Source organism: Hevea brasiliensis, chromosome 4 (assembly GCF_030052815.1).
Source record: "Hevea brasiliensis isolate MT/VB/25A 57/8 chromosome 4, ASM3005281v1, whole genome shotgun sequence".
Lineage (NCBI taxonomy): Eukaryota > Viridiplantae > Streptophyta > Magnoliopsida > Malpighiales > Euphorbiaceae > Hevea > Hevea brasiliensis.
In genome coordinates, this window is record NC_079496.1 from 116,028,425 (window position 1) to 116,040,668 (window position 12,244).

At 38.6% G+C, this 12,244-nt stretch overlaps 1 protein-coding gene across 1 annotated transcript; it reads right to left on the reverse strand.

The window, feature by feature from the left end:
- Window positions 1-8,884: 8,884 nt before the first annotated feature.
- Window positions 8,885-10,896, reverse strand: LOC110657308 (uncharacterized). The gene is made up of 2 exons (XM_021814461.2): window positions 10,369-10,896; window positions 8,885-9,523 (listed from the first exon to the last, which is right to left on the reverse strand). The coding sequence occupies exons 1-2, from the start codon at window positions 10,534-10,536 to the stop codon at window positions 8,987-8,989; spliced, it is 705 nt and encodes a 234-aa protein (XP_021670153.1). The 5' UTR covers window positions 10,537-10,896; the 3' UTR covers window positions 8,885-8,986.
- Window positions 10,897-12,244: the final 1,348 nt, after the last annotated feature.

The window sequence follows — 12,244 nt, forward strand, 5'->3', positions numbered from 1 at the left end:
TAAATTTCTGTCATCAACCTCTGGTTCCTTGATCTAAGTTGATTTTAATTTCATGCAATTTAAATTTCTTGTTATCAACCTCTGGTTCCTTGATCTAAGTTGATTTTAATTTCATGCAATTTAAATTTCTTGTTATCAACCTCTGGTTCCTTGATCTAAGTTGATTTTAATTTCATGCAATTTAAATTTCTGTCATCAACCTCTGGTTCCTTGATCTAAGTTGATTTTAATTTCCTGCATTTACATTTCTTGCTATCAACCTCTGGTTCCTTGATCTAAGTTGATTTTAATGCAATTTACATTTCCTGCTATCAACCTCTGGTTCCTTGATCTAAGTTGATTTTAATGCAATTTACATTTCCTGCTATCAACCTCTGGTTCCTTGATCTAAGTTGATTTTAATTTCATGCAATTTACATTTCCTGCTATCAACCTCTGGTTCCTTGATCTAAGTTGATTTTAAATTTCATGCAATTTACATTTCTTGTTATCAACCTCTGGTTCCTTGATCTAAGTTGATTTTAATTTCATGCAATTTAAGTTTCCTGTTATCAACCTCTGGTTCCTTGATCTAAGTTGATTTTAATTTTCTGGTACGTCGACTTCTGTTAACAATTTCTAGGTCATTAGTCCCCTAATTTCAAACACTTAATCGTCCAAAATATGAGTCTGAATCTTTACATAATTCCCACACGGAAATTTCTTTCCTTCAATAGAAATTATGTAAAGAGGCATTGTCGACACCATATTTTGGCCGATCCCCAAAATCAACAAGACTTTGAAACCGATCCCCAGCACTAGGTCTCCCTGGGCCAGCCAATGACATTTCCGACTTCTCTTCATTTTTCTTTACCAGATGACCATATTTCCGAACTCTCCTTAAAAGGAATTGAATCAATGCTAAGTCCTAACATTCGTTAAAGCCCTGCCGATCTCTCAAATCATTTACCGATCTCTCAAACCCGCTGTCGAATTTCCGGACCCGTCGGGTATATCCCTGATCTCTGTTGATAAATGAAGTGAACTAGCATTAGATCTTTTCTTACCAGTTTTATTGCCGATCTCCTTTTCGGAAGATCAAGAGCTAAGGTTTTGGTTCGGTTTAACGAGGGTTCCGATCTTAAGTTTTCAAGTTAAATTTTCAATTTTAATCAAGTCCCGTTCAGCATTTCTTCCCCACCGATCTCATGCTTATTGTGCTTTCCGATCTCTTATACTTAGATTAATAATTGCATTTTTGTCTTGCTGTGCTCATACAATCAAATACTCAGACAAACAATGGTTTAAAATTTTCCGATCACAACCCTTCATTGAACAAAGAGGCATTCCATTTCATTTCATAATTTGTACAAGTTATTCGGCTGGGGGATCACCCCCAGCCTGATTTACATTCTGCTCACTCTCTCTCTCACCCTCGGCTTCCTCCTCACTGTCCTCATCGTCGCCCTCAGGAGCCAGGTCGGCCATCCAGGAGAAGTCCTCTTCAGGGTAGCGCTTCTGGAGTTCGGCCAAGAGGTCCTTGTGAGCATTCACATAGGCTCCGGCTATCCCTGTCACCATCTCTTCGTCTTTCTCCTTAAGCTCCTCATCCTTCGCCTTAAGCTCCTCGTCTTTCTCCTTGAGTTCCTCTATAAGTTGAGCGACCTGAGCGGCTTCGTTGGCGTGAAGCGCCTGGACTTCCCCAAGAGCACGGTCCCTCTCAGCCAAAATATGATTACATTCGGCCACTGTCTTCATGGAACTTTGCGTCCCTCGACTTGAGATATATAATCCCGAGCGGATGAGAGTTGGGATCGGAGGAAGCCACTTCCTCATTCTTCTTCCCGATCTCCTTACCTGCACGCTGAATCTTTTCGAACCATGGTCCGGTTCACGGACACTCTACGCTTAGGCTCATGGATCGAGTCAAGATATCATCGAGACCATTCCGGATAGCTGTCCGATCCTCCCGAAGAAGATGGTAGACCCCAGGACTTTGGCAAAATCGGGGTTCTCTCTAACAGTCCGGTTATTCTTCAAGGAGTCGATCAGTATTTGAGTGCCACGAGAAGAGGTCCTCCCAGAAGCTTGAGTAGGCCCCCTTTCTGTGCTTGGAACAATTGGGAGAGGTGGAGGCTGCTCTTCCGTTCTAGGAGGAGATCGGACAGCTTCTGAGGTCGGCGGACCCGAAGGTTGAGGCGGGTCTCTTTGTATCTCCCCAGGCTCATGACCGGGTGTTTGAAGTCGTTCCGAACGCTTCATCTCCTTTATCTTCCGGGAGATCTCTCTTTCCTTCTTCCGCTTCCTAGAACCCTCACCACCCGCCATACCTGCACAAAGAAAAGGTCAGTGAGACCGCTAAGGTCCTGAGATCTGAGATATAGAAAATACCAATGCCGAGGTCAGAGAGCGGAAGTTCGCGGTCTTGGCCGGTGAGCAATTGAATAGTCCAATGGTGCAGCTCGGCAGTCACCGCATCCAAACAAGAATACTTTTGAGTGGCGGCCTGACTCTTCAGATCCATCACTATTAAACTTTCCTCCTGACTCAGGGTAATGTGCTTGAGCAAGGGCCCTGGTACCACCATCTACGGGGTAAGTCCTCAATGCAGCTCGGATATTTGCTCCTCAGAATGAAGAAAGCAGTTCTTCCAATTCTTAAGGGATGAGGCGGTCGGAAAAGAGCCATAATGAGGCTTCGCTGAAAGAACCGATGTTCGTCATCCTTTCGGCGAGTTAGTCTGTGTAGCTCGGCGAACACCTTAGCCGTAGGTCTGATTCCCTTAGCTCGGCATAGACCTCGGAAGGCTACCAAGATCCGCCACGAGTTGGGGTGAATTTGAACAATGCATGCTCGGTGAAGTTTTAGGACCTCCTTATAGAAATCGTCTAGAGGGAACCTCAGACCGGCCTTTAATCGTTCCTCGTACACCATAACCATGTCATTCTCTTCAAAGGAGTGATCGACACGAAGATCGCGTGGCACTTGATTAGCTCGTTTAATCGGGCGAATGTTATATTCTTGGCTAAACGATTGCAGATCGGATTCTCGAAGAACGACGGTAGTTCGTCTATAGGAGAGTCTCTCTCCTGAAGAAGGTGCGAGCCTTGATGGTATGACCGCCCAGAGTTGGAGCGGAGGCCCCAGGAGGTTCTTGTTGAGCAGCCCGGCGCCTCTTCTTCATCGACGATGACCACGAGAACCGAATGGAAGGAGGGCTCGCGCTCTCGACCTTCTGCACGCTCATTTTCAAAAGAAACAAAGAATTTAAACTAAAAAGAGGATCAAAGCCCTTACCGGAGTCTGATCGGCGTCGGAAGAACTTGAGAAAACGAGAGAACTTCGAAGTTGTGAGCAGGGGATTGAAAATGGAATGAGAGAACAACTGGCTAACCCTCCCACCCCTATTTATACTAGTCCGAGCATTTAATGCTCGCGAGGTTCTAGGCAGCGCATCGATTGGTGGGACTCGGCGGTACATTACGACACTTCTCTCAAATATCCGAATGTTCAGAGATCGGTTAATTGGAGATCGGCATAATAAGTTAAATATTTTGACTAAAGGATCAGTTAAGTGTCATTCAGGTAAAGAACCAGCTCGGATAACCACATTAGAGATCGGAAAATAATCAATGCAAAAATAATAAGATGATAACCGACAAAATAAAGTCTTTATTTTCAAAAGATCGGATTACATCATTTGGGCGATCTCTAGGGATCGGATTACACTAAAATTGGATCACATCATTTCTGTGATCTCTAGAGATCGGATTGCATTGAAAATAAAATACATCATTTGGGCGATCTCTAGGGATCGGACTACAATAAAGGTCTAACTACATCATTTGGGCGATCTCTAGAGATCTGATTACATTTGAGGATTACATCATTTGGGCGATTTCTAGAGACCGGTGGAACATCCTATCTAAAAGGCCTATGTCAAAGCCTAGTCTCGTGGCTGAATCAAAAGACGTGTTTGACCAGGAGACCGGCTGTTGACATCGGATAGATGTGCAGCTCAGATGGGGTGACTATGACTCCCATGAAGATGAGAGACATCGTCACCGATGTTACCACCCGAAACCGACCCGCTGTCGGAACACCCAATGTGGAGGAAAACCGCTGTCGGAACACTCAATGTGATGAGAAACCGAATGAACTCAGTTGAGCGACTCGAGATCGGTACAACCAAGGTCCGCAATACAGATCGGTCAAATCCAGTCCTCTCACCATCGTCAGTTAAGGTCATTCGATCACCGGGATCGTAAATTTTCAGTCGGTGAGTAAAGAAGTCCATCGGAAAAGATCAAAGCCACGATTATAGCGAACTTCCACGGGCGGCTAGAACAGGAAAGTAAGAAAGGAAGAGAGGAAAATCAGATGAAAGAAATGTCTCTGTCGACGGGAGTATATATAGGGAAAATGAGCATTTATTCTTTGGCGAGCAAACGGCTTAACGCTTGGAATCGAGGGACAATTAATACTTTGACCGCACCGGACTGAAGAAGGAAAAGATCGGAATAGTAGATCGGAAGGTGGGAGACCAGCATGAAAGGTCGGAAAGAACATGTGAAAGAGATCGAGAAGAGGAGGGATCGGTAGGCAAAAAGAATAAGACAAATTCCGATAACCGTCGAGAATCGAGCCGAGGTAGTTAAGGCGTTGCGAGCGAGATCTCACCGCGCCTAAGAATCGCCCGCAATCTTGACAGTGCGGGTATGTCATGATCCTGTACATCCCAATCTCCACCGTTGATCCCACTTGTAAGGACAAACCGGAACCCTTAGATCAAGAGAGAAGACGACAATACGGCGTCTTTCGCTCTTAACCCTCGGATCGTTAGGACAAGGAAATTTGGGACCGTCGGATGGAAAGAAGAAAAGGACAAATATTATGAAGAGTGATCTCAACCATTCATTTTGATTCTCTTTAATTCCTGAACCTCCGATCATGTCCTTCAAATCTCGACCCTCCATCTCCTCAAATAAATCCCGACCCTTCACGAAGAGCACCGATTCCTATAAATACTGCATAAAAAGCTCAAGGGCGGGCAAAAATAGACAAGAGGTCATTATTATAGCGGAGGAACTCTGAAATTTCATTTAGTTTGCTACTCTGCTACTTAGAAGTGTCAATCAAAAGACTTTTGAAACTAGTTTTCCAAGTGTTTTTCTTGAAAAGATTCTCAATCTTTGAACTCTACATTTCAGTTTGTTCATTATCTGGTCACACTCTCACTTTCTCGCCTTTTATCATCTCTGCTTTCATTGTCCAAGCTCAACTTCATTCCACTCGGTTCTTTTCATCTTGATCGATCGCATTTTAGCTAAGCACCCTCCAGTTCACGAGGAACACCACCCCTCGTGCCAATCACTCCGCTGCCTTGTCACTATTTGACACCCCATAGTTATTTTAGTAGATTTGGCTCCTTACGGTAAGAGCTCATACTCTTTTTATTAAGTGCTTACATTTACTTTCTGCATTTTCTTTGTTCTTCTCACATCCGTGACTTTCTACTTTTGCACAAACGATCCCCAAAGAATGTTACCGTAAGAGCTCATATCAACTGCTTTATCGAGTGTCTGCATTTACTTTCCGCATTTTCTGTGTTCTTCTTACATCTGCAACTTTCTTCAAGACTATTTTTGCACAAACGATCCCCAAAGAATGACACTCCCAAATCATCTATTTAGTGATCAGTTCATTTTATTAATCTTCATCTTTTTTTGAAAGCAAGTTTTCTAACTCCTAGTAGTATGTAAGTGGTTGGGTAAACGTAGGTAACTGCAACTTAGGGGTCTCTTTTAAAGAGAGAACATGAATAACACGTCAGGAAGATAGCCAAACTATTAGGCCGACGTAAACGACAATTCGACAAAGATGTCATAAAGTGGAATAAGACCAAAGTAAACGAAGCAGTAGATCGGTCATTAATAGATATTGGTAAAATGAACGCATGGAAGGTCGGTAAATCAAGTCTAGTTTTCCCTATCTAGTCAAAAGGTATCGAGAAGCCTTATCCCCAGCATCTTAGAACGCCAGAATCCTTAGCTTTAGGTTCTTATGTCATGTAGTTGAAATTAAAAATCCGGGAGATCGGAGAAATCCCTTCCAGTGCTCTGATGTCCTGAAAGAGATCGGAAGAGAGTTCTTATCCGGTCTCAATCCAAAATTTTAATAAACGTAAAAAGAGATCGGAGGAGAGTTCTTATCCGGTCTCCCTTCAAAATTTTAATAAACATTAAATAGGGATCGGAGGAGAGTTCTTATCCGGTCTCAACTCAAAACATTAATAAATAACTCTAAAGGAGATCGGAGGAGGGTTCTTATCCGGTCTCCCCTCAAAATTTTAATAAATAACTTAAAAGAGATCGGAGGAGGGTTCTTATCCGGTCTCCCCTCAAAATTTTAATAAACAACTTAAAAGAGATCGGAGGAGAGTTCTTATCCGATTCTCACACCCGTTCACTAAGGTTGTCTCATTTACTTATGTATCTGGGTGATCCAAATTTAGTGAAAAATCAAATATTCCTTTTACCAAAAGGATTAACATTGCCGTCTAAGCCCTCCTAACTAATTTATAAAGGACGCAGAATTAAATCTACTTACCCTTATTAAGGGACGAGGTGGGGTGCCTAACACCTTCTCCACCCGTTTACGGACCCCGAACTTAGAATCTCTGTTTTGAAGTGGTTTCATTTTTAATTTAACTTCTCAAATGGTTTTCTTTAGTTTCCCTCAAAACTAAGGTGGCGACTCCTCACTTTTTCCCACTTCGGTGAGTGATCGTCCAGGCGACCGCAAAATCTATTGCGACACAGGCTATCGACAACCTTGCCCTTGTTGGAAATGATTTCTAAAGTTGCAGGATAGATTGCATCTGTCCTCTGAACTTCAAATACAATAAGGCACCCAGCGCCTTGATCCAATGTTCCAGGAAACTTCATGTCCATAATCATCTGTGACAGCTTCTTCTCCACGTCATCAATAGGTAATTCAATTAGTTCAGTAATATGTGCAATCCATGTGCACAGATTTTGTTCCAAAAAAGTGTAATACAGGGATGAAAGGTGCCTTTGAAGAAATTATCCCAGCGACATCATCAGCTTGATTCACCATGATTTTGCACGGTAGCATTTATTTAAGACTGAAAACTGCCTTAGGTCTTCCAGAGCATTGAAGGACTCAAATGCTTCAAAGAAATAGCTGTAAACAGTTTTATAATCCTTCTTTTTAGCATGAAGAATAATCCCACTCTGCAAATCAATTGTGGCTTATGAAGAAGACATGGGCACTGCTGGAATAATTGAAGTCCTGCTAGATGAGAATTCACTGATTGTTTAATGTGAAGAAATCACAGGATTTGGAAAGTTGCTACATTTAACACCAATATGAAATAATTTAAAAGATCGTTTAGACAGAACCAAATAAAAAAAAAAAAAGGACATGAAAAAAAAAAAGAAATGTTCTGTCTACATGTTAAAAGATGGAACGGAGCATTTTGCTTAAACGAGAGAAGTAATAGAATTGTAATGGAGTAATTTTATGGTATTTCCGTGATTCCATGTAGGCAAATTTAACATGGAATTACAAAAGCAATGAGTGATTTACATGCAAATAAAAGTAGTTATGTTCACTCATCCTTATCTATTGATTTTAAAGACAATTATATTTTTTTTTTCAAATTTAATAATTGCTTATGCTTATTTGCAATGACTCTAATTTGGATTTGTATTACAATTGTAATTTTCATTTTAGATCTTAATGTTGTGGAATAAATCAATAGAAATTAACCTTAGTTTAAAATGATATTTTTAAATTTAAGGGTTTATTTGTTTGCAATTTTTCATGGGAATGGTGCCTCCCTCAGCAGGAATCATTAAAGTTAACTCGATGCAGCCATCTTAGGCAAAGAAAATTGGAGTGCCTATGCTGTTATTGGACGAAAGCATTGGGGAAACCCAATTGGCTGGATATGTAACAGATTTGTCGCCATATCAGACCCTTTAGTAGCAGAGTGTTTGGCTTGTAGAGAGGCAATTCTTTTTGCTAAATCTGAAGTGCTCAAGCGCATTTGTATAGAAGGTGATTCCCTTAAAGAGTCATAAAGGCTCTTCAAGGAGACAAACCAACTCTGGAAATCTCGGGAGTGATTGCTGATATTCTTCATATTGCTGATGATTTTGATGATGTCTTCTTTAGCTTTGTTAGAAGATCTTCTAATAGGGCAGCTCATTTTTTGGCAACAAAAACTCTTCATGATACCTCCTTTACTTGCAATCCGTGGATGCAAGTCAATTATGTGTCAAGTTGCATGCCCTTTTGATCTCAATGAAGCTTTCTTTCGTAAAAAAAAAAAAGGGGGTTGTAAATACTTGAAGGTTAAAAAAGCCCACATTGACTTTGGATTAGCTGGGCCTCAACCCAATTCCATCATAATTAAGATCATCCCACGAGCACATTCCCTTTTTCACAAAGTTTTGCTTTTACTTTTTGCTTCTGTATTCGCTATGATTCCTATGAATATTCACCAAACATTTTAGTGGCGCGGCAAATAATTGGAACACCGCAGAAAGCACGTTGGGGAATTGTGCGCCGTTGAACAAAGTAGTGCTTATACATTCAATTAATAAAAGATCTAACATATTATAATTTTAATTTAAAAAATAAATGATTATTACTTAAAAAGTTATTCTGTTTTATCCAGATATTATTAAATAAAAAATTTTAATTATTTATATTTATATTTCTTCTACAAGATTATCTTTTATTTATCTAACATATCATAATTTTAATTTAGTAGTATTGAAATTATTTTAAAAATTATAAAGTTTTGAATTTAAATTTCAGTCAAATTTAATTATAAAAATAAATTAATTAATTAAATTTCAAATATAGACAACCATTTAAAAAAAAAAAAAAAGATTGAGTTGATTTATTAACTATTTAAGTTAATTACAAAATCCAACCAATATGATATCTGATATGATATACTTACTGAATACATTCAGACAAAATCCCTATCCACATCCCCATTAACGCGGCTCTTTTCCTTTGCTTTGGTAAACACGAAGTCCAAATTGTAAAGCACTGGGATCATTGTAACAGAGCACAAGAAAACTAGCACCGGCCCAAATATCCACAGCAGAAAAGGCATGGCTACATAAAAAAGCCTGTTGCCCACTGTGTTGAGAATAAAACCCCTTTCTAGTAGCTCGGTTACATACTCAGGGGTCACAATGGACAGGGGATCAGGTGGAGTGTTTATGAGTAAGTTCACCTGGTTCACAAACCTAATGGACAGAGAGTGGCAAAAAAATGAGAAGAGGAATAAGCATAGCAGGGTCACATATTTCAATGCCACCATAAATTCACCATGAGCCCCATAGACGGCATCGTTTAATGGCTTCTTCACGCTATAAGTACTGCTTATTATGGCTGCCAGCCCAGCAGACAGAAGGATTGATGTCGTGGCCATTAAGGTGGATCCCATTATCAAGTTTCTAAGCGTTTGGACGGCCAAGATGTTCTTCTTGTCATTGTCCTGCACCAAAATTTTACATTACATTACTCTCATTGTCATATACGTATATACTACTCCTAACACTGCCGTTTCGTTTGGTACTTGAAAAAGTAATGAGATTTGAGTGGGGGGAAGAAAAAAGAAAGATTTCTTGCTTGTCATTTACAACAAGCAAGGCAACAGAGGTTGTTAAGAGACTTGTTTCCAGGCAACTGCCTCTTCTTCTCAATGAAATTTGTGTAGGCTTCTCAATTATTGACGGTGCAAAGTGAGCAAAAAACCTATAAAGAAAAATAAATTATCGACCATCTTCTTCTTCTTCTTCTTTCCCCATGTATATATACATATACATGCAGCAGCTTCAACAGTTGCAGTGATCTATGGTGAAGTGCATGCATAAATAATAATGTATATAGAAACTTTGCATGGGGAGGGCTCTGCCGACTTGGATGGGATCCATCATTTGCCACAAATACTCCTCATCACCTTTTGTTTCCAACTCTATGTTTACATGATTCTTCATCTTACGTTAAGAAGAGGGAATATGATCATCTATTTCTAATTTCTGTAATAATACTAATTAATACTATCCCAAGTGAAGAAGAACTGCTATATGTATTGAAGATGCTTATATATATGCAGAAATCAGGCAGTTGCAGAGCTAGAATGAACTTCAAACCAGAATGTAAGAATTTTTGTTTTATCCTTACAGTGAGCTGAAAGCATAATTAATTTGTGAACATGGTTAGTAGATTAATGGAAAATTATAAAGCTTATATGTATGTTGAATAGAATCAATGAGTTTTAGCTCAATATAAGGTTTCGAAAAACAAAAATATGTATGCATACGTAGAAGATAGAGATACCTTCATCATGGCAGATACCCAGTAACGGCGTCCGCTGGAGTTAGTACCAATGATGGTGGAGAGGGGCTGCGTTCTAACCTTATGCCACAACCATATATGATAGGCCATGGTGATAAAGAATCCAAGCGGTACTAGTATCACATCTAGATAAGATTTTCTCCACTCCATCTCTGCCCTGCCCTGCTCTGCTCTGATCTTCTCCACCTATTTGACTCTTAATTAATATCTTCCTCTGCTTATTGTCCAAGCCCTTCCCATCTATTTATACACTAGTGGAAACATGAATGTAGACCTGTTTTAAATGAGCAATTCAATCAACAGGAACAAGGAGAAAAAGCACACCCCTCTGCCTTCTTTTCCTTTTTATAAACTCCTTGATAAGCCTAATCTCTTCTTTGGGAATTTATCACTTTTTTTTTCTTGTATTGTTGCTCAACTATAAAACATGCCCCATATCTATTTCTTATATTTACAAGAATGGTACACTTCCATGAAAGGAAAACTCATTATCCTATAACACCACTAATTCATCTCACTGTGATTAGAGAAAATTTTAAAGAGAAAGACAGTGTTAGATATTTTTATAACTGATAGATGAATCTAAGGCGCAAACGTAACACAATCACATATAGAGGGAAAAAAGAAATGAAAATACAAGATTTTATATGTGATTTGATTATAAAGACTACATTCATGAGAAAAGAATAAGTTTTTCAAACAATAACCTAAATATATTTATCTAAATTATCACAATTTTCGAATGTACTCAAATTTATTGGTCCGTACCCTTTGTTACTATCCCTAGACTTTTTAAATTGAATCATAATTTAAATTCAGGAAAAACATATACAAAATTTAAATCACAACACAGAGGAAATCATTAGTTTTTCTATTTTAATCATTTATAATAGGTTAATAAAAGAAAATCAAATATGGCATTTTTTTTTAATATAAATATTTTTAATGCAAATCATATTTATTACCAATATATATATAAGGCAAGTAAATTGAAAACTTGATTTTAATCATTGTTGTTAACTCACATTTTTTTTTAATATAATTAATTTGAATTAAAATTTAAACTCAAAATTTTACAAAAATTTTAAAGATGATTCTATATGATATGAATGTTGTAATTTAATTCTAAGATTTGGGGAGATGGACGTTGGAAAGGATTTGTTTAGCATTGACGGTAAGCGTTGAGAAAATGGCATAAAGGGGAAATGGGGAGAAATGGAAGGGTGAGATGGGGAAATGAAGATTGGGGGGGGAAGAAAGTGATAATCTGACAAGGCGCAGGGAAGAAAAAAAGAAAAGAAAAAGAGAAAGAAATGGGCAAACACGCCTTTGTCGTGAGAGAGTGTAGAGAACGTGTATGCGCACTATATATGGAACCGTTTCCTCAATTCTGTTTATTCATGAGGTTAATGGTTATGACATTATGACTCATCTCTCATTAATTTCTTCTCGTTAACCTCTCTCTCTCTCTCTCTCTCTCTCTCACCATTCTCTTCGTTCATTTCCCATAACTCCATTATTATTATTATTAAAGTTTTAGATCAGATATATACTATTTGCCATTTATTTATTTATTTCAATTATAATAAGTGCAGTAATTACTATACGTTAATTAATTTCTTTTATATAAAAATGAGCTTTATAATTTTTAAATTAAATATTTAATGTAAGATTTACGTAGGATTAATATATCAATTAATTATGTGCATATCTTAATTAATTGAATAAAGTTAATTAATTAATTTAGGAAAAAAATCACGTATATAATTCCAACCAAGTGTTGCATTCAGTCGACATGAGATATAATGGAATCATATTCAGTTTCCACTAGTTCAAAGTTCAGACCAAACATTCTCTC

Coding starts and splice junctions, on each gene's coding strand:
- LOC110657308 (XM_021814461.2), bottom strand. CDS start 10,536: ATGGAGTGGAGAAAATCTTATCTAGATGTGATACTAGTACCGCTTGGA. Junction 9,524..10,368: donor GGGTATCTGCCATGATGAAG/GTATCTCTATCT, acceptor ATTTTGGTGCAG/GACAATGACAAGAAGAACAT.